Source organism: Mobula birostris, chromosome 6, assembly GCF_030028105.1.
Source record: "Mobula birostris isolate sMobBir1 chromosome 6, sMobBir1.hap1, whole genome shotgun sequence".
NCBI classification, from domain to species: domain Eukaryota; kingdom Metazoa; phylum Chordata; class Chondrichthyes; order Myliobatiformes; family Myliobatidae; genus Mobula; species Mobula birostris.
This window is the reverse complement of record NC_092375.1, coordinates 134,942,669-134,969,331: the sequence shown is the minus strand read 5'-3', so window position 1 is coordinate 134,969,331 and position 26,663 is coordinate 134,942,669. Positions and strand designations below refer to the sequence as shown.

The following is a 26,663-nucleotide window of genomic DNA, read 5'->3' as shown; positions in this document are numbered from 1 at the left end:
TGAAACTGCGACTCTTTATTCCCCTCCCTCCCCCGTAGATGCTGCCTGACCTGCTGAGTTCCTCCAGCATTGTGTGTGTGTTACTCAGCATTTCCAGCATCTGCAGAAGTTCTTGTGTTTAGGGGTCGGCAGTCATTGTGCATAAGAACCAACCAAATTTCCTGTTCTCTTTGTCCTGCCGATTATTTTCAATGTGTGGGCCCTGCTTACCTGCACTACAGCCAGTGGAATCAAGTTCCCCCTATAAAATCTATAAACACTGCTGTTAAATTTTCCTTATTTGATGCCACTCCAATGCAGAGAATATTGTGAAATTCATAGAAGCCTTCATTCTGGTGTTCAACATTTTCAAAGAAAACTTTCAGTGGGTGGTGCACTTCAACGCTCTGGTGTCTGTGTGTCTAAACTATTCTTCTCTTCATTTACCATTTAACTAAGACTTTAAGAAATCTCACATGGCAATGCAATGCCATTATTATATCAGATGTTTTTCTTAAGCAATTTATATTAAACCTCATGTTGGTTATTTGCAGTGACATCAGTGCATTCCCATTCCAAGACACAATGGTGGAAAATGCAACATGATTATTCCACTACTTAGAAAAAGTATTTTGAAAATGTTATAGTATCAAGAGAAAGTTCACGATTTTCATAATGTTCTAGACTTCCCAACAGTTTGCTGTTTAGATAGGAATAAACAACATACGGTATTTACAACACCTTCACACAATACAATTGTACATTTTCTCCGTATGACACATAACTGCAATAAGGCTGCTAACTGTGACAATGCTGGCCTGTCAGACCAGTATTTGAGCTGCAAGTCAGTTGACCATGTCATATTCTCCTCTGAGGTGAGAATGTAAAGATACAAGTAATGGTACTTTAGAAAACTGTTTTACCAATTAAAGTGATAAGAAATTGAAAGGTAGTTAAAACATTCACTCCTGCTGTTACTTCCCTTTCACTTGGGTTCCAGGAGTAAGAATGTGACTTTCGTAGAGAAACTCTGTGTATGTAAAAGTGCTTAAAATCAATCCATTTCTCCAACCAACCAAAGTTTCACACAGGGTTTCACATCATGAGCAGAGTCTTGGTTACAAAAATACTCGACACAAGAGGCATTCACACACCTACACGAGTCAGGCTTCATTTTTGACAACCCAACCATTTTTAAAAAGGTTGATCCGATTTAGAGAAATAAGTACCACCAGTAAAGAGGCAGCACCAGGTAAAGGTGGGCTGCCTATAGTCTGGAGACTACCGGCTTCAGGCTGCAAGATTTTTTCTACTTTACAAAAATGGGAATTGAGGTACAAATGAAAAGTAACCATTCGTGACCAACATGAAGGCATTAAAGGAGACTTGATTAGTTTGGTATATTCTGAAATCCCATGTAATAACCAGGGTTCCTCTTTCACCCGTGTCATTGGACTGAACTGAACAGCATGTCTGGAAGCTACCCCTGGGCTAGAATTTGAAATATCAGTTCTGAGCCAGATGTTCTTTAATGAGCCAGTGAATTCCAAGTAATGACTAGAATTCCACTCAAATTACAGCTTTAAGCTTCAACCCAGGTCTGGTCCATTGTTTGGTAGATTTGCTCCAAAAGGTCTCTTGTAGTAAATTGACCCAAGGCTCTTCCTGGGAATGGCAGAGGGTTTTTCAGCTCTCTGCATTGAAAACAGTACTGAGAGACAAAGGCAGCTGGGAATGTTCCTTCTCCAGTTATTTCAGTTGCAAGAAACTCGGGGAGTGAAGGATGCCAATCAAAACTCCTCACTCTGAATGAGCTAAATGCTGTAAAAGTGTTCCTATATTTTAGAATTGCCCAAATGGAAAGGTGGAACTTGGTGAGACGGTTATCAGTTGTCATTGGTGTTGGGGTTGCCCCTGAATTCAATTGGTATGAGATTGTAAACAAAACAACTTTATTAAAGCTTTTCTGTTTGGTGGAGTGTAACTCGATGGAGAGCTGGGCCTGTGGCCCTAGGGAGTCCTGCTCCCTTATCCCCTCCAAATCCAACTTGACCAGCCTGTTAGTGCTGGTGGGAGTGTCAGCACTGTGTGCCACTGTGTGCAAAACATGAAATAGATATACATAAATAAATAGAGACCACACAGTGCAAACTCCTTGTCCATCCAAATGGTTCATTGGCACCCATCACTTTTCATTAAAGGCTGTAGTCAGCCAGCTCTCCTGATGCAGTGAGAAGGGAAGTAACCTAAATAAAAATTAGTAAAGAAAACTATTTAAAACGCCTTCATCAGTAATGCTTCCACACTGGCATTCACAGAACAGCTTCTGAACTTGGGTTTGTCCTGCATACCTTCTTTTCTGATAATTCCTGAGCATGGTTGAGTTGGCTTGGTATTAAGCAGATCATCCAACAACAAAAAAAAATTCTTCATAAGCAAGCAGGATTGTCCCTTCTGACGTGTAACCTAGTTCGCTGAGGTAAATTAGTTCCAATTCAAAGACCCCTGGAGCGAAGGGTCCTCTTGTTCAGGAGTTTCTATGATCTGTGAAGCTCTGACCACATTACTTCTTGGGTCAATAGACTTTCAGTCTGAGCACCTTGGAAATGCGTTCCTTCGCACTGGAGTAGATGAGGTACGAGCCTTCCTCCGTGTTGAACTGCTCCCAGTCTGTACAGCCGTATGTTGGTAGGCGATGGACCGGAACAAAGCTTTCGTAGCCCTGCCACCTGCAAGACAATGTAATCTCTGAAGCAACATCCATTTTATTTTGGAAGGTGACTTTAATTTCAAGTTCAAGTTTATTGTCATTCAACTGTATACCGGTAAACGAAACAACGTTCCACCAGACCAAAGCGCACAACACAGTACACGTTGGTGTTGCACTGTTGGCCGAGCTTGGCAATTAGCTTGTAGGCGTCTCATTACCAGATGAGGTGATATCCTCAATAAGCATCTGCAAGCTAATTGCCAAGCTTGGTGAAAACCCTAACATCAAACACCTCAACCCAAGCTACCATCCTAAACAATACATATTACTCACACACAACACACAAGTAACGTTACCACAAATAAATTAATAAATAATAAAGCGCATTTCTCCTGTTGTATGGCACAGTAAGGCCCCAATGCACTGCACGGAAGCCTTAGCAATCAAAATCTGACATCGAGCCACATAAGGAAATACTAGAAGCGGCCAAAGAGCTTGGTTTAAAGTGGTATCTTGGGGGAGTGAGGTACTGGATGGTGAAGGGAGATCAAGTGTCAGACAAATCTGGGGAGAACATTTTAGAAGGGGCTTCAAGAGCTGAAGCCCAGCTGCCAGTGATGAGGTGATCTGAAGTCGCAGTCGAGCAATCGGAAAGCTTGGAGATTACTAACAGTTCGGGGCTGGATGGGAGGTGGGAGGGGGTGGGTTGGGAGAGAGCACACAACTCAGAGAACCAGAAAAAAAAATCAAGGACAGGAACTGAAAGCTCAATCTTCCATCAGGACGAGAGTTAGTGTACTTCAGTGAGCAGAGAGAGTGTGAACAGGATTTGGTGGGTTACCCTCACCTGACAGAGGTACTTACCTGTATATAACACTGTTTAAAAAGAACTTAGAGCCGTCATATGAGTTTGCCACAACCAGGAAGCTGTCATCACCCACTGTGAAGAACTCCCAGTCAACGGCACTGCAACAACAAGAAGAGCAGAGGGATGAGAATATGGTACAGACCTTACTCCCGTATTCATCAGGTTCTACTCATTCCTGGTTCTTTCAAGATGCTTCATAGTCGACTTCAGATCACATTTCGGTCTCCACCCGCTCCAGTTTCATTCATTCCCAGACCCATTCACAATCAGGCACCATTCATACCAAGGCCCCTTTGCAAAACCAGCTCCCATTCATAAGTTAGCCTCCATTTGTGCACAGGTGGCAAACCCAGATCCCACCTGCACCCAGGCTTCTGTTCCCTTGTCTGTAATGGTTAGATACACGGCGGGATTGACAGGGTGGGACAATTGGGAGGCCATAAGATATAGGAGCAGAATTCGGCCATTTGGCCCTTTGAGTGTGCTCTACCATTCGTTCATGGTTGATTTATTTTCCTTCCCAACCCCTTTCTCCTGTCTTCTCTCCTTAACCTTTGGTGCCCTTACTAGTCAAGAACGCTTTGAATACACACAATGACTTGACCACACAGCCATCTGTGGCGATGAATCCTACAGATTCGCCAACCTCTGCCCAAAGAAATTCCCGCTCATCTCTGCTCCATTGAGGACACCCTCGCAGTCACGGGGAGAACGTACAGACTCCCCACACACTCCACCCAAGGTCAGGACTGAACCGGTCTCTGGCACTGTGTGGCAGCAGCTCTGTTAGCTGTGTCACTGCACTGTCCTCACCACACCGGGGACTAGGTCAGTGAGGAGAGGTATGAGATCACTTCTGGGGTGAGGCTGTCTGGTCCTGTGTTTTAATTGGAGGGGTAGCTGGTCATGAAGGAATAAAAGAAAATAGAAATAAGGGAACCCACTCAGTCAAACTCCCTCCTCTGGTCTGCATCTTGTTGAAGGAAACCTCTCTACATTGGAAAATGCAGCAGCAGTTACACCTGACTGGGCTGGGACTCACCTCAGAACCATGAGGAAATAATTTCTCCCCACAACATGGATGAGGGATGTACAAACAATTCTGTCTGATGTAATTTAAAAGCATTGGGGGGAGATCTCATTGGAACCTATGGAATACGCTATGGTCTTATGGTCTTGTAAAGTTGACTGTTTATTTCCCTCCATAGATGCTCCCAGCTTGTATTTTGTACGTGTTGAGAAACATGGAGGGGAGTTCCAATGTTAGCCACCAGATGGTGCTGTTGCTCGCAAATCTGAATGCCGCTCTAGAGGTTGGTTGACTGGGTTCCTGGGGTTTGAGCTCTGTGCTGAAGCAATTTCTCAAATGGGACATGAACAGATCTTGCCTGGGAGATGGTGCAAAATAGTTATTACACGGAAATTATTGGTGTACTAAGATTCAATTTTAACTTTCTAAAGGGAGTTAGACTAGAAACAGAAAAAACAACCCATTAGGATTGCATGGAAGGAGCCAAGAGTGGGGGACACTTTCAAGAATGTCAGCACAGAATGATGGGCTGAGTAGTCTCTTGTTGTTTGGTATGATTCTCGGCATAAGTCTGTGGGCCTGATAATACCTGAAGGTTATACTGACGTCCCAGCGTTGCTACTTTTAGTTTGGTTTGGATCGTCAGAGGAATAGTCTGTTTCATTGTCATAGTCATTGGAAATAACACCCCAGTTAAACCAGTGCAAGGAGGACGCTGTTCACTCATAGAGCACATGTTTTCAGTTTCAGCGGATTGAATTTGAAAATCTCTCTAATTTAGTTCTCCAACATCAGAAAAATCCTGCAGACTCTGGATAATACTATAAAGAATAATTATGATAACAATGTGGGCTGGTGCTAGTACAGCTCTGGGCATTCTGGAGTTTGGGGTTCATTTCCAGCAGTGTCCTGTAAGGAGTCTCTGTACATCCTCCCTGAGGAATGCTTGGGTTTCCTCCCACGGTCCAAAGACATACTGGGTAGGTCAGTGGTCCCCAACCACCGGGCTGCGGACTGGTACAAGGTCACAAAGCCTGTGCTACCGGGCCGTGAGGAAACGATACGATTTGGTGATATGAGTCAGCTGCACCTTTCCTCATTCCCTGTCACAGAGCTCATTACGCACGTGAGGTCATTATTCGCGTGTCATCCATGTCAGCGCAGGAAGATGATCAATTCCTCGAGCTTGCAAATGACAGCGGGCTGAAAAGTATGTGTGACATAACATCTCTGCCGGCATTCTGAATCAAAGTCAAGGCTGAATATCCTGAGATAGCCACGAAAGCACTGAAAATGTTGCTTCCATTTCCAACGTATCTCTGCAATGAATGCAATGAAAACTAAATTGCAGAATAAACTGGACATAAGGAACCCTATTCGAGTATCGCTGTCTCCCATCACCCTTCGATAGGACCATCTTGTTGCAGGAAAACAAGCCCAGGGCTCCCACTGATTCAACGATACTGGTGTGCTGCAATGATTTTATATGTTCATACAGGGAAAATATGTGCTGCGTGTTTCATATCCAAACGTTACTTAAAATGTTATGATGCTATTGACTTACTTATATAACCATATAACAATTACAGCACGGAAACAGGCCATCTCTGCCCTTCTAGTCTGTGCTGAACGCTACTCTCACCTAGTCCCACCGACCTGCACTCAGCCCATAACCCTCCATTCCTTTCCTGTCCATATACCTATCCAATTTTTCGTTAAGTGATAATATCGAACCTGCCTCTACCACTTCTAATGGAAGTTCGTTCAACACTTATTTCAAGCTTCCCTGATAATTGACTTATCACTATATTCATGCGAGGAAAATATGTGCTGTGTGTTTAATATTAAATTCGTTAGATAAACCCTTTTAGAAATGCAATTGAGTGTATTAGCAACTTATCACCTATATTCTGGTCGTGATTAACACCCCCCCCCCCGGACAGGATTGCTAAAAACGATTTGCAGAGAACATTTTGGCATATACGCGCATGCGCACTGGTGCCCACGCAAAGCTTCATGGTCATCGTAGTCTTTCTTGGGGTAAGCCCAACATATTTGACTGCTACTCTTGTCCGTTCCCCCCCGGGTCGGCCGGTCTGCCGGTCCACAAGAATACTGTCAATATTAAACTGGTCCACAGTGCAAAAAAGGTTGGGAACCCCTGGGGTATGTTAATCGGTCATTGTAAATTGCCCCCTGATTAGGTCAGGGCTAATCAGGGTTGTGACGTTGACTAGGTCAGGGCTAGTCAGGGTTGTGGTGTTGATTAGGTCAGGGCTAATCAGGGTTGTGACGTTGACTAGGTCAGGGCTAGTCGGGGTTGTGGTGTTGATTAGGTCAGGGCTAATCAGGGTTGTGACGTTGACTAGGTCAGGGCTAGTCGGGGTTGTGGTGTTGAATAGGTCAGGGCTAGTCAGGGTTGTGACGTTGATCAGGTCAGGGCTAGTCAGGGTTGTGACGTTGATCAGGTCAGGGCTAATCAGGGTTGTGACGTTGACTAGGTCAGGGTTAGTCAGGGTTGTGGCGTTGATCAGGTCAGGGCTAGTCAGGGTTGCGGCGTTGACTAGGTCAGGGCTAGTCAGGGTTGTGGTGTTGATCAGGTCAGGGCTAGTCAGGGTTGCGGCGTTGATCAGGTCAGGGCTAGTCAGGGTTGCGGCGTTGATCAGGTCAGGGCTAGTCAGGGTTGCGGCGTTGATCAGGTCAGGGCTAGTCAGGGTTGCGGCGTTGATCAGGTCAGGGCTAGTCAGGGTTGCGGCGTTGATCAGGTCAGGGCTAGTCAGGGTTGCGGCGTTGATTAGGTCAGGGCTAGTCAGGGTTGCGGCGTTGATTAGGTCAGGGCTAGTCAGGGTTGTGGCGTTGCTGGGGTGGAAGGGTCTTCTCCATGGTCTATCACTAAATTAAAAAATGAACAAAGAAACAAAACAAATAAATAAATAAATGTCTCTGTCACTGACACTTTATTCGGCACTCTGTCATTGTTCTACCCGGTTCCACCTCAGTACAACGTTGGAATGAATTGATCTGTATGGACGATAGGCCGGACAAATTTCTCACATACATGTGATAATAGACCACTTTACTGATTTAACTGGGAAGATTGTCAGGACACTGAGGTCTTAGTCCCTGGGATCTCCCTACCTATGCTTAGCTGACCAGCTGATGCGTACACTGTTGCATCCGTTTGGTTAGAAGACTGGCTGACTGGCAGGAGGCAAAGAGTGGGAATAAAGAAGGAGCTTTTCTGGTTGGCTGCTGGTGACTGGTGGCGTTCTGTAGGGTCGGATTTGGGACTGCTTCTTTTCACATCGAACAGTATGCCATTGATTTGGAGGATGGAATTAATGATCTTGCGGCCATGTTTGTAAACGATATAAAGATAGGTGGAGGGACAGATGGTGTTGAGGAAACTGAGTCTGCAGAAGGAATGAAACAGATTAGGAGAATGGGCAAAGGAGTGGCAGATGGAATACAGAGTATGGTCATGCACTTTAGTAGAAGGAATAAAAGCATAATCTATTTTCTAAATAAGAAGCAGAGGTGCAAAGGGACTTGGGAGTCATCGTACAGGATTCCCTACGTGCAGCATTTCCTAAAGGTTAATTTGCAGGCTGGGTCAGTGGTGAGGAAAGCAAGTTCGATGTTAGCATTCATTTAATAATGTTTGGAATATAAAATTAAGGATACAATGTTGAGGGATTATAGTGTATTGGCCAGACCATACAGAGTACTGAGAGAGTTTTGGACCCCTTATCTAAGAAAGGATGCACTGGCATTGGAGAGGGTCCAGCAGAGGTTTACAAAAATTATCCCAGGAATGAAGTGGTTAACATATGAGGTGCATTTGATGGTTCTGAGTCTGAGTTTAGAAGAATGAGGGGGATCTGATCGAAACCTATTAACTATTGAAAGGCTGAGATCGAGTGCACACGGAGAGGATGTTTCCCATAGTGTGGGAGTCCAGGACCAGAGAGCACAGACTCAAGATACAAGGATGTCCCTTTAGAACAGAGATGAGGAGGAGTTTCTTTCACCAGATGGTGATGAATCTGTGGAATTCATTGCCACGGATGGAAGTGGAGGCCAAGTTATTGGGTATATTTAGAATCAGAATCAGAATCAGGTTTATTATCACCGGCACGTGATATGAAATTTGCTAACTTAGCAGTAGCAGTTCAATGCAATACATAACCTAGTAGAGAGAGAAAAATAAAAATAATAATACTAAATAAACAAGTAAATCAGTTACACATATTGAATAGATTTTTAAAAATGTGCAAAGACAGAAATACTGTATATTAAAAAGAAAGTGAGGTAGTGCCCAAAGATTCAATGTCCATTTAGGAATCGGATGGCGGAGGGGAAGAAGCTGTTCCTGAATCGCTGAGTGTGTGCCTTCGAGCAGAGGTTGATAGGTTCTTGATTAGTAGGGCATCAAAGGTTATGGGGAGAAAGCAGGAGAGTGAGGTTGAGAGGGATAATAAATTGGCATTAAAAGGTTGTGGGTTCAAGCTTGAGAACATTCTCCTGGCTGAACCCCCAACGTTGACAGACGTGCCACCTTTTGGGTGTGTCTGTCTTAGGAACAGAGTGGTGAACTTTGATATCTGAGATGTGAAGATTGCTGAATGACCAATTACATTACTCCTTCACTCTCAAGTTTTGAAGAATGAGAGGTGGTTTTCAATTTAAAAAAAGAAAAATAAGCACTATTTTCCCCTTGCACCATCACAATGTAATTATGATGTAATTATCTGTAAGGATGACACACAAAATAAAAATTTTCTCTCGCCTTGGTACGTATGACAATAACCAATTAATTACCAATTACATAGCATGTAAGGAGCCAGGAGTGGCACTCTCAGAGAACAGAGGACTACAGGGCTTTGGTAAGGAAGATACTCTGAGATGCTGCAACTGGTGGGGGAATTTAGACTTGGGGACTGTGGTCTTAAGCAAAGGGAACATACATTAAAGAGGGAACCTTTCTTCAGCGTGATGGTCGAATCAGAGACTACTCATCGTCATGGAGAGGGATAAAGCACATCAAGCAGTCCACACCATCCATCAGATGGGTGCCCACTTATACCAGTCCTACACTAATCCCATTTTTTAAGAAGTTCCCATCAATCCCCTCTGGAGGAAACTGTCCTGGTCACAGGAAGAATATGTAAACTCCACACACAGATAGAGCTGGAGGTCGGGATTGAACCGGGGTCTCTGGAGCTGTGAGGTAGCGGGTCTACCCACTGCATCACTCCACTGCTAGAGTAGTCCAATGCTGAGATAGAGTAGGGACAGTTCAGTGTTCTGGGGATCAGGCTGGGTGAGGAGCTGGAACCAGGCTCTGATTCAGTGGTGAAACAGGCTGGGCACCTCTGCCTAAAGACCATCAGTAGAAACAGCAGCAGGCCATTCAGTCCATCAAACCAGCTCCACCATTAGATAGGATCACAGCTGGTCTGCCTTTCCGAGAATGAAGAGTATATTGACCGATACTAAACTAGGCATGACAACCCTCCTCAGAGTACTGAAATGTTACGTTTATCCAGTTATGTTATATGACTCAGAATGTTGGACAATATCTAGTAACATTTCCAGCTCTCTGGCTGCTGTCTCCATCATCATTTGTCTTTGTCTTCCTCTTGCTTTCTTCCCTTCAATCTTTCCCATAATTACCGTGCATTCTAACTCCTCTTTCCTAATCACACGTCCAATGAAGTTACAACACACATCAAAGTTGCTGGTGAACGCAGCAGGCCAGGCAACATCTCTAGGAAGAGGTTCAGTCAACGTTTCAGGCCGAGACCCTTCGTCAGGACCAATGAAGTTACTTTGCCTTTTCATGATCTCATACATTATTTCTCTTTTTGTGTTTGCTCTGTTCATGACATCTTCGTTAGATATTCGTTTCGTCCATGATATTCTTTGCATCCTCCTCAAAAACCACATCTCTGCTGCTTCAATTCGTCTCCTCATGTTACTAGATATTGTCCAACATTCTGAGCCATATAACATAACTGGATAAATGTAACATTTCAGTACTCTGAGGAGGGTTGTCATGCCTAGTTTAGTATTAGTCAGTATACTCTTCATTCTCATAAAGGTGTCTTTTGTAATCCCTATTCTTCTTTTGATGTCCATGTCATACCTGCCATCTGATGTCACCCAGCTTCCTAAGTAGTAAAATTTCTGTACTTGTTTTATGTCTTCCCCGTTTATTCTCAGCCTGCAGATAGGGTTCTCCTTTATGAATATCACCATACATTCTGTCTTTTTGCAATTGATAGATAGACTCATTTTTGCATTTTCTTCAACAACTATATCAATTAAGTTTTGTAGTTCTTCCTCTGTACTTGCAATTAACAGTGTCATCCGCATATCTGAAATTATTGATGTTTTCACCGCTAACTTTGATTCCCAAGATGTCTATTTTTTGTAATATTGTTTCACTATACACATTAAATAAATCAGGAGAGAAAACACACCCTTGTCTGACGCCTCTCTTGATTTTCGTAAACTGACTCACTTCTCCATCTATTCTTACAGCGGCAGTTTGTTCCCCGTACAGATTTCTGATTAGGTGGAGGTCTTTCGAATCTAGATCTAGAATTTTCTGTAATATTTCAAACAACTTATTGTGCTTTACTTTATCAAATGCTTTTGTGTAGTCGATAAAACAAACGGATCTTTTTGCACTTGAATAGCTCGTTCTGATAGTATCCTTAACATCAATATTGCGTTTCTTGTGCCTTTGTCTTTCACAAAACCACAGTGTTCTTTACCTAGTTCAGCTTGTACCTTACTTTTAGCTCCTGACATCAAAATTCTTAGAAGTACAGTATCTTAGTGATATGACTCATTAAACTTATGGTCCTATGTAATTCACATTCTATTGCTCCAGGTTTCTTAGGAAGAGTGATAAATACTGATTTTTTCATCTCTTCTGGTATTATTTCCAGTCTCATAAATGTCATTGATAAAATCAGTAAGTTTTTCAATTCCATAATCAAGGGCAATAATTTGTTCTATTACTAATTCATCAGGACCTGCTGCCTTTCCTTTCTTCATCTTATTTATTGCATTACGAACTTCAGATTTTAAAATACTTGGACCTTCAATATTTTTCTTAATTTCTGGTTTTTCGTTTCGATCGCCTTCAAACAATTTCTGAATATACTCAGTCCATTTGTTCATAATCTCATCTTTTTCCATGATAATGGTACCGTTCTTTGCTTTCAAACATTCACCTGAAGAACAGAAGAGCTTTTTACCAGTGATATTCTTGATTTGTTGATGTAACCTTTTTGGATCAGTAATAGGGATTCTTTCTATTTGCTCACATTCCTGGTTTAACCATGCTTCTTTGGCTTTTTGACATAAGCTTTTAACTTTTTTATCTAAGGACTTATATTCTATAGGATTTGCTTTCTTCTGTCTCCTTTCTTCCATTAGATTTTTGATTTCATCTGTCATCATTTATTCTTTGTGCTTCTTTCTTTTTTAGGAATCACTGACTTCGCTGATTCTACCAAGGCATCCTTTAGAGAGTTAAATTTCATTTCTACATGATTGCTATCATCTTCAACAGATGCTATTTCTAGACTTTGAAATCTATCCCTTACTTCAATTGTAAACTTTTGCCTTAAGTTTTCTTCCTTAATTAATTGCGAGTAGTCAAGGGATTGTTCAGGTTTTTGCTTCTTTAGTTTTTTAAGTTTTACTTTTACATGACATACTACTGGGTTATGGTCACTATTACAGTCTGCATCAGGATATGTTTTGCATTGAGTCACTGAGTTTCTAAATCTTTGGTTTATAGTAATAAAGTCAATTTGATTTCTGGTGTTATCACCTGGACTTTCCCAGGTCCACAAGCGTCTTGGATGGTATTCATAATGACCTGATTATTCATCTTGCACCATTCTACCCTTTTCTCACCTCTTTCATTTCTTTTCCCTAGTCCAAACTTTCCTATGGTATTTCCATTAGCACCTTGTCCTACTTTAGCATTTAGATCTCCCATGACAATAACAATATCTTGAGATTTGCATCCATTCTTTGCTTGCTCAAGCTCTTCATAGAATTTATCTATATCCTCATTTGTTCCCTCTGTTGTTGGTGCATATACCTGTATAATTGCTAAATCAAATGGTTGTCCTCTGAATCTAACAAGGAGCACTCTTTCTGATACTGCCCAATGTCCTAAAACACTCTTTGCCATGTTTTCATCCATAAGAATTCCTACTCCATTAGTATGGGATGTTCCACAAGAATAAATTAGTGTTTTATTTCTAATCTGATTTGTTCCAACACCTATCCAATGAACTTCGCTCATTCCCATGATGTTACTCTTTAGTCTTTCCATTTCATTTATCACATTGTCCAATCTTCCTGCTTGATATAGGGTTCTTACATTCCAAGTGGCAATAATTTTCTTTTGTGTTACTTTAATTTTATGAGCAGTAGCTTGATGACAGTCGGGGATCCCCTGCTGCCCAGAATCAACCCTACCGAGCGAAGCATCTTCAGAATTGTTTTGAAGATCCTCTTGAAGCTGTTGTTGTGTGATACATTTTGAGAGTTTGGACCATGGTTTTCTTAGCAAATAGATTCTAGGAAACCTAGTATATAGCAATGGTGGTTTGCTATTGCCTACTGTTGGGTGAACTAAAGAAATCGCCATTTCTCTTCCCAAATGTTCATCCGCCTGTACTATAGCCGTTGACATTTGAGATCCTAGCTCATCTACCTTCTCTGTCATAAGTTCAGTTACTGAACCTGCCGGATCTGCTGTTGGTCTTTGCTCGTATCCTGAGCAGGAACCCTTGTAGGTGCTACTGTTCCAGGTCAGAGCGGCCCTGGGAGCGATGAATGACTAAGGGGTAACTTCACTTTCCCCAAAGCTCTTTCAGTCCCCAATCAGAGCCTCATCACTGGTTGCAGTTTAGAGTCATACCCAGGATATCTCCTTTAATTAGCGCACTGAAACAAACTGGCTGCTCCCAGTCTCAGTAGTTCCCTGCTTTATTTTCACCATGGATGTCCAGTCCCTATATACTTCCATCCCCCACCAGGAAGGTCTCAAAGCTCTCCGCTTCTTTTTGGATTCCAGACCTAACCAGTTCCCCTTTACCACCACTCTGCTTCGTCTAGCGGAATTAGTCCTTACTCTTAATAATTTCTCCTTTGGCTCCTCCCACTTCCTCCAAACTAAAGGTGTAGCCATGGGCACCCGTATGGGTCCCAGCTATGCCTGCTTTTTTGTTGGCTTTGTGGAACAATCCGTGTTCCAAGCCTATACTAGTATCTGTCCCCCACTTTTCCTTCACTACATCAACGACTGCATTGGCGCTGCTTCCTGCACGCATGCAGAACTCGTTGACTTTATTAACTTTGCCTCCAACTTTCACCCTGTCCTCAAGTTTACCTGGTCCATTTCCGACACATCCCTCCCCTTTCTGGATCTTTCTGTCTCTATCTCTGGAGACAGCTTATCTACTAATGTCTACTATAAGTCTACGGACTCTCACAGCTACCTGGACTATTCCTCTTCTCACCCTGTCTCTTGCAAAAATGCCATCTCCTTCTCGCAATTCCTCCGTCTCCGCCGCATCTGCTCTCAGGATGAGGCTTTTCATTCCAGGATGAAGGAGGTGTCCTCCTTTTTTAAAGAAAGGGGCTTCCCTTCCTCCACCATCAACTCTGCTCTCAAACGCATCTCCCCCATTTCATGCACATCTGCTCTCACTCCATCCTCCTGCCACCCCACAAGGAATAGGGTTCCCCTTGTCCTCACCTACCACCCCACCAGCCTCCGGGTCCAACATATAATTCCCCGTAACTTCTGCCACCTCCAAAGGGATCCCACCACTAAGCACACCTTTCCCTCCCCCCCCCTGCTTTCCACAGGGATTGCTCCCTGTGCAACTCCCTTGTCCATTCGTCCCCCCCATCCCTTCCCACCGATCTCCCTCCCTGCACTTACCCTTGTAAGCGGAACAAGTGCTACACATGCCCTTACACTTCCTCCCTCACCACCTTTCAGGACCCCAGACAGTCCTTCCAGGTGAGGCGACACTTCACCTGTGAGTCGGCTGGGGTGATATACTGTGTCCGGTGCTCCCAATGCGGCCTTCTATATATTGACGAGACCCAACGCAGGCTGGGAGACTGTTTCACTGAACACCTATGCTCTGTCCGCCAGAGAAAGCAGGATCTCCCAGTGGCCACACATTTTAATTCCACGTCCCATTCCCATTCTGACATGTCTATCCACGGCCTCCTCTACTGTCAAGATGAAGCCACACTCAGGTTGGAGGAACAACACCTTATATTCCGTCTGGGTAGCCTCCAAACTGATGGCATGAACATTGACTTCTCTAACTTCCGTTAATGCCCCACCTCCCCTTCGTACCCCATCCGTTATTTATTTATAAGTATTATATATATATTTTTTCTCTCTCTTTTCCTCTCACTATACCCCTTGCTCATCCTCTGGGATTCCCCCTCCCCCTTTCTTTCTCCCTATGCCTCCCGTCCCATGATCCTCTCATATCCCTTTTGCCAATCAAATTTCCAGCTCTTAGCTTCATCCCTCCCCCTCCAGTCTTTTCCTATCATTTTGGATCTCCCCCTCCCCCCTCCCACTTTCAAATCTCCCCCTTGTCCTTTCCTATCATTTCGGATCTCCCCCTCCCCCTTTCAAATCGCTTACTATCTCTTCGTTCAGTTAGTCCTGACGAAGGGTCTCGGCCTGAAATGTCGACTGTACCTCTTCCTAGATATGCTGCCTGGCCTGCTGCATTCACCAGCAATTTTTATGTGTGTTGCTCCTAATCTCAGCCTCGTTTTACAATATCATTCTGTACACAAACGACCATCTAATCACTGTAGGCAGAGAGATAAAAGAATGTCTTGCCATGGCAATGCACATACCTGTAAGTCAGGATGTCCTGAAATTTGACAAACATCTGAGCGGTGATGTTAAGTTCATAGATGGTGGAGTTGATGTTGAAGGAGTTGATTCCATTCGGCGCCCCGGTCTGATAGCTCTGACTGTTGGCGACTGCGAGAAAGACTCTTCCTTCAACATGGAACATCTCCCAGTCTGTAGCACCGTATGTCTGAAGAACAAAGAAAGAAAGACTTACTTTTCCTACAGTTCTAAAAACAAGCTTGACAGCGTGTGCGATTGTGAAATGTGGACAGATTTTAAAAAAGTAGGTAATTGAAAGTTACTCAATGACATAAACAAGGTAAGCATCTGCTCTCCCCATCACTCCAGTACCGTCCCTCATGGTGTGCTGTATTTACAAGGTAAGCATCCCTCTCTCCCTCTCTCCATCACCGTCCCTCACGCTGTGCTGTATTTACAAGGTAAGCATCCCTCTCTCCATCACCGTCCCTCACGCTGTGCTGTATTTACAAGGTAAGCATCCCTCTCTCCATCACCGTCCCTCACGGTGTGCTGTATTTACAAGGTAAGCATCCCTCTCTCCATCACTCCAGCACCGTCCCTCATGGTGTGCTGTATTTACAAGGTAAACATCCCTCTCTCCATCACCATCCCTCATGGTGTGCTGTATTTACAAGGTAAGCATCTACTCTCCTCATCACTCCATCACCGACCCTCACGGTGTGCTGTATTTACCGCTGAGCAAAGCTTCTTCCACTAGTACATCCTCACTTACAACCTCCATTATCCAGAATGTGGACAACAGGAATCCCACCCCTTGTAGATTCCTCTACATGTTGTCCATTGCCCTTCTTTCATCATAACAAGCTCCCTGTGCAGGAATTAAGCAGGAAATCTAGGCTGGCACTTGAACATAGATCAGACCTGATGCATCAGCTTCAGAGATACTTTGCATGCTTTGGAGCAACTCCCTTCTCAAGTGGACATGACTCTGTTCCAGCTCCATTCTGAAGAGGACCAGAGAGCTGTTCTGATATTCCAGCCAGTATCTAGTACTCAGATTCTAATAGTTTAAAAATATCCATTGTCTTACTGTTGTTTGCCATGTTAAAAAAATGTTTATTTAAAATTAATTTACACCAGTTATTAACCATGTCTTGTGTTGTTGATTGGGAGCTGACTTCTTGAAGACTGTGTGGACAGTTTCTCTGACACTGGTGCTAGGGAGGGAATTGCAAGCTGGTGTGCTTTTGGTGATGAAGGAATGGAAATATTATTCTGAGTTGGGATGGTTGTGACTTGGTGAGGAATTTGAAAGAGACGGTGCTCACCTATGCCTCATCTGGAAAATTGCCTGGAGGTCTGAAGGAGCTGTCACAGGAGCTCGAGAGAGTACAGTGTACTTTATAGACGGGATACACGACAGCCATGGGGACAATGGGTGGAGGGGATGCCAGTCTAATGGCAGCTTTGTCCTAGATGGTTGAGTCAATCATGATGACTTTTGTAATTAACTGTACCACATTTGATATATAGCCTTCTCTGCCTTGTCCAGATGTTGTGAGAGTGCCTGCCTCCACCAACTCAGGTGGAGTGTTCCTGATTCCAGCCACTTTCTGCCTGGAACAAAATGTTTGTGACAGTCCAGAAAGTAAACCTACTGAGGTTACAAGAAGAAGGCAAGGAAATGGGGTTGAGAGGGATAATAAAATCAGCAATGAAGGGATGGCGGAGCAGACTTGATGGACCGAATGGCCTACTTCTGCTCTTAAATCTCACAGTCTAGAACACAGAACAGTGCAGGCCCTTTGACTCACAATTTTGTGCCGACCCATTTACTTACTCTAAGATCAACCAATCCCTTCCCGTCCCCCTCCAACATAGCCTACATTTTCTATCATCCATGTGCCTATCTAAGAGTTTTCTAAACGTCCCCTAATGGATCTGCTTCTACCATCACCCCTGGCAGGGCATTCCACGCACTCACCACACTGTGTAAAGAACTTATCTCTGCCATCCCCTTTTACCTTTCCTCCAATCACCTTAAAATGATGCCCCCCCCCTCGTATTAGCCACTTCCGCCCAACAGAGAGCTCCTTAATTCTCTTCAGAATAGAGTCATGGGGTCTCGTGTTCCCAGGGCAGACAGGGCCTTATTTTAGCATCACCTCCAGAAGGTGACTGTGTTAGAGTTCCAATCCAGATTTTGTGCTTAGGATTTATATTTTATTTATTTAAGGATACAGCACAGTAACAGGCCCTTCTGGGCCAATGAACCCACTCCACCCAATTACACCCATGTGACCAACTGACCTACTAACCTACTTTTGGAGGGAACTGGAGCACCCGGGGAAATCCACATGGTCACGGGGAGAAAGTACAAACTCCTTACAGACAGCAGTGGGAACTAAACCTGATTGGTTGGTGCTGTAAGAGCGTCATGGACACCGCTACACAACCTTGCCCCTCCATGATTTCCTTTGACTAAGTGGTCGGTATATTACCCGCCAGGCCACAGCTAACACTACCGTGCCACTACATTCTGGGTAAAACTGAGCGTCATCCTAACCTGAAATCTGAGCTGATTGCTGCCTTATTGTGAGGACTTCTTACTTATCCAGAATAGTATTACCGATCAGAGCCCCTGTTTATTCATGGCGAATGGTTGCCTGCAATATGGTGATGTTAGACCTGTTCAGGAGCATGGATTACTCAGAGGTTTCCCATGATCCATTTGAGATGAGAAGCTTGTCTGCCTACCTTCAGATGACTGTGTACCCACCTCACCACCGGGAAAGGGCTGGCACTTCCCACAATGCCCTAACTGGCATCTGATTCTCACCCACACCACTGAAGCCAAGTCTCTGAGCCCTCCTCCATAGGCTGTTGTTCTTGCTGAGGTCATAAGAATGGTGGCAACACACATCAAAGTTGCTGGTGAACGCAGCAGGCCAGGCAGCATCTCTAGGAAGAGGTGCAGTCGACGTTTCAGGCCGAGACCCTTCGTCAGGACTAACTGAAGGAAGAGTGAGTAAGGGATTTGCAAGTTGGAGGGGGAGGGGGAGATCCAAAATGATAGGAGAAGACAGGAGGGGGAGGGATAGAGCCAAGAGCTGGACAGGTGATAGGCAAAAGGGGATACGAGAGGATCATGGGACAGGAGGTCCGGGAAGAAAGACGGGGGGGGGGCACCCAGAGGATGGGCAAGAGGTATATTCAGAGGGACAGAGGGAGAAAAAGGAGAGTGAGAGAAAGAATGTGTGCATAACAATGAGTAACAGATGGGATACGAGGGGGAGGTGGGGCCTTAGCGGAAGTTAGAGAAGTCGATGTTCATGCCATCAGGTTGGAGGCTACCCAGACGGAATATAAGGTGTTGTTCCTCCAACCTGAGTGTGGCTTCATCTTTACAGTAGAGGAGGCCATGGATGGACATGTCAGAATGGGAATGGGATGTGGAATTAAAATGTGTGGCCGCTGGGAGATCCTGCTTTCTCTGGCGGACAGAGCGTAGATGTTCAGCAAAGCGGTCTCCCAGTCTGCGTCGGGTCTCGCCAATATATAGGCCACATCGGGAGCACCGGACGCAGTATATCACCCCAGTTGACTCACAGGTGAAGTGTTGCCTCACCTGGAAGGACTGTTTGGGGCTCTGAATGGTGGTAAGGGAGGAAGTGTAAGGGCATGTGTAGCACTTGTTCCGCTTACATGGATAAGTGCCAGGAGGGAGATCAGTGGGGAGGGATGGGGGGGACGAATGGACAAGGAAGTTGTGTAGGGAGCGATCCCTGCGGAATGCAGAGAGGGGGGGAGGGAAAGATGTGCTTAGTGGTGGGATCCCGTTGGAGGTGGCGGAAGTTACGGAGAATAATACGTTGGACCTGGAGGCTGGTGGGGTGGTAGGTGAGGACCAGGGGAACCCTATTCCTAGTGGGGTGGCGGGAGGATGGAGTGAGAGCAGATGTACGTGAAATGGGGGAGATGCGTTTAAGAGCAGAGTTGATAGTGGAGGAAGGGAAGCCCCTTTCTTTGAAAAATGAAGACTTCTCCCTCGTCCTAGAATGAAAAGCCTCATCCTGAGAGCAGATGTGGCGGAGACGGAGGAATTGCGAGAAGGGGATGGCGTTTTTGCAAGAGACAGGGTAGGAAGAGGAATTCCTCCGTCTCCGCCGCATCTGCTCTCAGGATGAGGCTTTTCATTCTAGGATGAGGGAGAAGTCTTCATTTTTTAAAGAAAGGGGCTTCCATTCCTCCACTATCAACTCTGCTCTTAAACGCATCTCCCCCATTTCACGTACATCTGCTCTCACTCCATCCTCCCGCCACCCCACTAGGAATAGGGTTCCCCTGGTCCTCACCTACCACCCTGCCAGCCTCCGGGTCCAACATATTATTCTCCGTAACTTCCGCCACCTCTAACGGGATCCCACCACTAAGCACATCTTTCCCTCCCCCCCCCCTGCATTCCGCAGGGATCGCTCCCTACACAACTCCCTTGTCCATTCGTCCCCCCCATCCCTCCCCACTGATCTCCCTCCTGGCACTTATCCGTGTAAGTGGAACAAGTGCTACACATGCCCTTACACTTCCTCCCTTACCACCATTCAGGGCCCCAAACAGTCCTTCCAGGTGTGGCAACACTTCACCTGTGAGTCGACTGGGGTGATATACTGCGTCCGGTGCTCCCAATGTGGCCTTTTATATATTGGCGAGACCCAACGCAGACTGGGAGACCGCTTTGCTGAACATCTACGCTCTGTCCGCCAGAGAAAGCAGGATCTCCCAGTGGCCACACATTTTAATTCCACATCCCATTCCCATTCTGACATGTCCATCCATGGCCTCCTCTACTATAAAGATGAAGCCACACTCAGGTTGGAGGAACAACACCTTATATTCCATCTGGGTAGCCTCCAACCTGATGGCATGAACATCGACTTCTCTAACTTCCGCTAAGGCCCCACCTCCCCCTTAGGCAGCAACTAAGGAAATGAATACATAGTTGGCGTTTTGGACCTAAAGAAAGACCTCTGCCCGAAATGGTGGCTATCTATTCATTTCCACAGATGCTGTTTGACCTGCTGAGTTCATCCAGCATTCTGTGTGTGTTGTAATCAATAAATGATACAGAGAATGAGTTGTAGAGTCCTTGAAAGGGAGTCCATAGGTTGCAGAATCAGTCCAGCATTGTGGTAAGTGAAGTTATCCGTGCTGGTTCAGGAGCCTGATGGCTGTAAAGTAATAACTGTTATCCTTTGATATGCTCTCAAGTAATCGATGAAGTTAAGGTTCTGGTCAGCAATTGATTGATTGCCAGCAGAATGGTCTCCTTCAGTTCCGATGACAATCGTGGAGTACACAGTGCAGAAACGGCCCTTTGGCTCAACTCGCCCATGCTGACCAACGGGCCTTCTTGAGCTCGTCCCATTTGCCTGCATTTGCCCAACCTCTTTTTAAACCTTTCCAATTCATGTAACTATACAAATGTCATTCATACATTGTAACTACCTGTTTCTACCACTTCCTCTGGAAAATTGATCCATATACCCATTTGGTCCTGTGAAGAAGATTACCTTAGTTCCTTTTTAAGTCTTTCCCCTCTCATCTTAAACTTACTTCCTCTAGTATTAGACTCCCTTTTCCAGATAAAACATCTGTGACTATCTAGCCCTGTCTACACCCTACATGATTTTATCAGCCTCTATAAACTCCTCAACCACCTTCCCTGCAGATAAACCGCTCAGCCTACCCAGTCTTTCCACTCAAGTTTTCCAATCCAGGCATAATCCTTGTGGACCTTTTCTGCACCCTCTCTAGCTTAATCACATCGTTCCTATAGCACAGTGACAAGGACTGCATACATCTGCTAAACAAGGATCAACTTTAACCACCATATACATCGATATGAATTAGGAATTTGTGTTGGCATGAACTGAAACATAAAAACATCATTCAACATTTTAGTACAGTATGGAATAAAATGTACGTAAATACTTACAGTATACCTATACCAGCAGTTACTTACAATGTAAACAACATCATAAAAAGTGTTTACAGTGCAGTGACAGGGGTAATAGGTAGAGGGGATGGGGGTGGGGTTAACTAGAATGGTTGATCAGATTACTGCCCGGGGGCAGAAATTTTTAAGATGGTGTGATGTTTTTGTCTTAGTAGCCCTATAGCACTTTCCAGAAGGGAATTTTTTTTTTGAAATTGGTGTTTGTTTGTGGGCCGGTTGGTGGCACGGCGGCATCGGCGCCGGACCTGGGGGTGGAGGTTCCGGGGTTCGAGACTAGTCAGGTCCGCCCCCATGCACGCTTTCCGTCCGCGCCGGGTTGGGTGTCGGGGGCGCAGCTCGACTGCGTAAAACGGGGGGGGGGGAAGGATGCTGCGAGAGTGTCTGTGTGGGAAGTGGCACGCCGCGCAGTCTTTTTTTCTGCGCCTTGGAAAAAGCCATGAAAAAAATCTATCATCACGGACGCATGCACGGACATGCAGAAGCACACGCACAGACGTGCATGCACGCACATGCAGACACACAGGCACAGGCACACGCCAAAAAAAAAAGAAAATGGTAGTTTTTAGGATAGGTGGTGTCCACAATGACTTTTACTGCCCGTTTCCTCGTCATGCAGTGATAGTAAACTTCCACAGGAACATGAAATACGACCACCTTTTCTCACTCTGAATTTTTATGTCTATCTAAAGGAGGAGGGGAGTTGAGCACTCACCAGGATTGACTGGAAAAGTCGGAACACTCCACCCAGTTGGATGTAAATCCGAGAGTAGATCCGGGTTGAGGTTCCATTGAAAGTGTTTGCCACGACGAGGAAGGAATACGGTCCAACGGTGAAGAATTCCCAGTCATAGGCTCCGGATGTGGGAATAGTCTGGTTTCTTTCAAACAATCGTGATTCAGGGTTCCATTTGTAGATAATACTGTTGATGTTGTGATTGTCTCCTTAAAGGAAAAAAAAAACAAATGCCATCAGGTTCAGGAAAAGGATCCAGCATTTATTACCTCAGTGAAGGAGCTCCTGTCTAGCACATGCAAAATGCAGGCATGTACAGAAAAATAAAGAAATACAACAGAATTTATAAAAAGTTATAACAAAGACTGACAAACAAGCAATGTGCAAAAGAAGACAAATCTTGCAAATTATATAAAATATATATTACTGAGAACATAAGTTGCAGAGTCCTTGAAAGTGAGTCTATAGGCTGTGGAGTCAGTTCAGTGCTGAGGTGTGTGAAGTTACCCGTACTGGCTCAGGAGCCTGATGGTTGTAGGGTAAACCAGCCCCTATCAAGGCAAGCCAGATCCCAGATAGTTCCTGCACATGGACAAGCTGCGGCTGATGCATAAAAGGCTTGAATTTTGATCATATCTTTCTCAGCCTTGCAATACCCCAAAACACTACAGCCACAGAAGTGTGGTCACTGTTTCTTGGTAGGAAATACTGCAGCCAATTAGTTTGTATCAGTTTTTGGCAGGCATCCTTGAGGTAAACGAGCAGATCCATTAATCTGCTCATCTCTGGACTTCGTTGCAGCTGGTCTGGCACATTTTCTGGACGACTGGAGTAGTACTTCAATGCTCCGTTAATTCATGTTTATCTGGAGATTAAACAGCAGAATGGTAAGTATTCCAGTAAAAATAGTAAGTTTAAGGAGCACAGGAAACATGGGCTCAGTAGGTTTCAACAAATTGCGGGGGGGCAGAACCAGGTGAGTGGGAGGTACATGTGATAATTGAGGCACTGGAAAGCAAAGGGAGGTTGGGAACTGGTAAGTGGGAATGAAGCGCGGCAAACATCACTTTGTGAACCCCTGTGAGCCAGCAACTCGGATTCAATTTCCTCCACTGTCTGTAAGGAGTTTGTACGTTCTCCCCATTGGCTGCGTAGATTTCCTCTGGGTGCTCCAGTTTCCTCCCGCATTCCAAAGACTTATGCATTAGGGTTAGTTATAATGTATGGTTCTATTTCTTTTAGAACAATGACCCCCCCCTCCCCAGCACTATGTATGATCTGATGTCTGTGCATGCGCTGATGCGTATGCATGCGCATTGTTCTCTCTCTCATTGTGATCTAAATACACTAGTTAAAGCAATCTCCCACCTGCGTGCTTTTATTTAATATACATGTTGTTGTGCACAGACACAACATTACTAAGTTATGGGCATGCTATGTTGGTGCAGGAAGCATGGCGACACTTGCGAGCTGTCCCCAGCACATAATCTGACTTTGTTGGTCGTTAGCACAAACGATGCATTTCACTGTATGTTTTGATGTACATGTGCCAAATTAAGCTAACCTTTCTTTCTTTCTTTCAAATGATGGACCATCATAATTTCTGGAAAGTCAGAGTATGAATTTCCGGAGTTTTATTGTAATTTTATTTGCATTCACATACTGAGTCAGGGATAAATATTGTTCAGGAGACCGGCAGAATTCTCCTGCACTTCACTAGACAATGACAAGATAAATTACCTCTCCCCCTGAAAGGCTGACAATCTAACTTTGATATTTTTTTCATAAAACAACAAATCTGAGTATCAGTCTAGATTTTACACTTGGGCTTCTACAGAGAATTTGTACCTGGATTTAGCTAGCTAGTGAAGATAGCAAAACTGCTGTCTGGCATTGCCAGAGACCTGGGTTCAATCATTACTGGTCTGTATGGTACAGTAGTTCTATAGATTACTGATACAGAGAAACTCAATTTTACTTCTGACTTGTAGCAGAGTTATGATTCGCATGGTGCACAAAGGAATGGACTTTTTTCCTCCTGAAATATTAAAACGTCTTTTTGAAATGCTACATAACTGTCACAACAGGGATTTATTTCATGTTGTCCCAGGTGGCTTGGGCTCAGAGTTGAAGTTCGATGCTTTGAATCCTAACATCTCTGGACTTTTTATTCCAAAGTTTAAGAGTGAGCGTACTAATATCAATAGCACAAGTCATAAAAGAAAGGGATCAAGAATAGGCCGCTCAACCCCTCTGACCTGCCCCACCATTTAATATGGTATGGCAGATCTATGCTGGTCTCAACTCTTGTGCCATTCCCCATAACCCTCAGTTCTTTGATCTTTTAAATATCTACAATTCTCTGCCTAAGTACATCGAATGATCTTGGAAGCAGAGAATTACAGAGGTCCCTACTCTCTGAGAGAAGTTTCTACACACCTCAGTTTTTAGAGATAGGATCCTTAGATTGTATCTCTGTCAATTTGTTTTTGATTCTTTCACTGATGGGAACATCTCAACATCTACCATGTTAAGCCTCCAGAAGAACTCATATGTTTGAATAGGTTACCTGCCATTCTTCTAATCTCCAAGGAATACAAATACAAACTCTCTAGGTGATCTTGATATGACAACCTCTCAGCTCAGGAATTAGCCCAGTGAATCTCCTTTAGACTGTCTCCAATAGTACTCCATCTTTTTTTTTTAGGTACAGCAACCAAAATTGTGAAAAAATTCCAGGAGTGGATTCACCAACTCCCTGTGCAATTGTAACAAAACCATCCACTTCAAGGTTTGATGTGTTGCGCATTCAGAGATGCTCTTCTGCACACCACTGTTGTAACATGTGGTTACTTGAGTTACTGTCACCCTTCTGTCAGCTTGAACCAGTTTTGCCATTCTCCCTTGATCTCTCTGATAAACAAAGCTTTTTTATCCAGAGAACTGCGCAGACTGGATGTTTTTTTTGTTTCTCACACCATTCTCTGTAAACTTTAGGGACCATTGTGCATGAAAATCCCAGGAGATCAGCAGTTTCTGAGATAATCAAACCACCCTGTCTGGCACCAACAGTTATTTCATGATAAAAATCATTTAGGTCACATTTCTTCCCCACTCTGATGATTGGTCTGAACAATTGCTGAAACTCTTCAACGTACACGAAATGCTGGAGGAACTCAGCAGGTCAGGCAGTATCTATGGAAATTAATAAACAGTCAACGTCTCAGGCTGAGATCCTTCTTCAGGATTAAAGTGGAAGGGGGAAGGAACCAGAATAAAACAGTGGGGTGAGGGGAAGCAGGACAGGTAGGTAGGTGAAGCCAGGTGGGTAGGAAAGGTAAAGGCTGGAGAGATCCCTCCTCCTTCCCTTTCTCCTGTGGGCCACTCCCCTCTCATCAGATTCCATCCTCTCCAGCCCTTTACCCTTCCTGCCAACCTGGGTTCAAATTTGCCCTCAGATCTCATTAAGAGTAATGTAATGATGAACAGATAATTGGGTCGTCTGTAATTCATTTTGGGGATCCCGGGAATCAAGGAGGATCAACTATATTAATGTTCAACAACTATAAAGAATAAAGAATTATGGAAGAATAAAGTTAGAAGTACAGATATGAAATACAAATGTGCATAAATACATAAATACCAGCATTAATTTACAATGTAAACAGCATTGTAAAGAGTGGTTTAAAGTATTTACAGTGCTGTGCAGTGATTGAGGTACAATGGAGGGACATGTGGCGGGGGGGGGGAGCTAACTAGAATAATTGAGGGGCTAACTAGAATGGTTGATCAGATTAATTGCTTGGGAGAAGAAACTTTCAAGATGGCATGAAGCTTCTTTTTGTTTTAATAGCCATATAGAACTTTGCAGAATGGAGCTTTTGGGGAAAAAAAAAGGCAGCTTGCAGGGCAGGTAGTGTCCACAATGATTTTTCCTGCCCATTTGTTTGTTCTGTACACATATGTACACACAGAAGTAGCAAGCCCAGCATCTACTGCCCACCTAATTGTCCTGGAGAAGCTGGTGGTGACACAAGAAATTCTGTAGATGCTGGAAATCTAGAGCAACAAACACACACAAAGTGCTGTAAGGACTCAGCAGGTCAGGCTGCATCTGTGGAGGGAAATAAGCAGCTGATGTTTTGGATCGAGACCCTCCATCAGGACTGGAAATGAAGGGGGAAGAATCCAGAACCAAAATCTAGGGGAAGGGGGAGGATTGCAAGCTGGCAGGTGATAGAGGGAAGGTGAGTGGGATGAAAAGCAATGATGTGAGAAGCTGGGAGGTGAAAGATGGAAGAAGTAAAGGGATGCAGAAGGAATCTGATAGGTGTGGAAATGTAGTAACAAAATAGCATTTTTGTCAGTAACAAAATGGAACCTGTATTGTACCTGAGTGCTTTGCTAAT

At 44.3% G+C, this 26,663-nt stretch overlaps 1 protein-coding gene across 1 annotated transcript in view; it reads right to left on the bottom strand.

Moving 5' to 3' along the window:
• Positions 1 to 2,401: 2,401 nt before the first annotated feature.
• LOC140199897 (thrombospondin-type laminin G domain and EAR repeat-containing protein-like) overlaps positions 2,402 to 26,663 on the bottom strand; it is an 83,559-nt gene continuing 59,297 nt past the window's right edge. Inside the window, exons 9-12 of the mRNA XM_072262401.1 lie at positions 22,234 to 22,463; positions 15,523 to 15,710; positions 3,554 to 3,655; positions 2,402 to 2,708 (exon numbers count right to left, since the gene is read on the bottom strand). Of these exons, the coding sequence (XP_072118502.1) occupies positions 2,555 to 2,708; positions 3,554 to 3,655; positions 15,523 to 15,710; positions 22,234 to 22,463 (674 nt within the window). The 3' untranslated portion in view covers positions 2,402 to 2,554. The remainder of the gene's footprint in view (positions 2,709 to 3,553; positions 3,656 to 15,522; positions 15,711 to 22,233; positions 22,464 to 26,663) is intronic.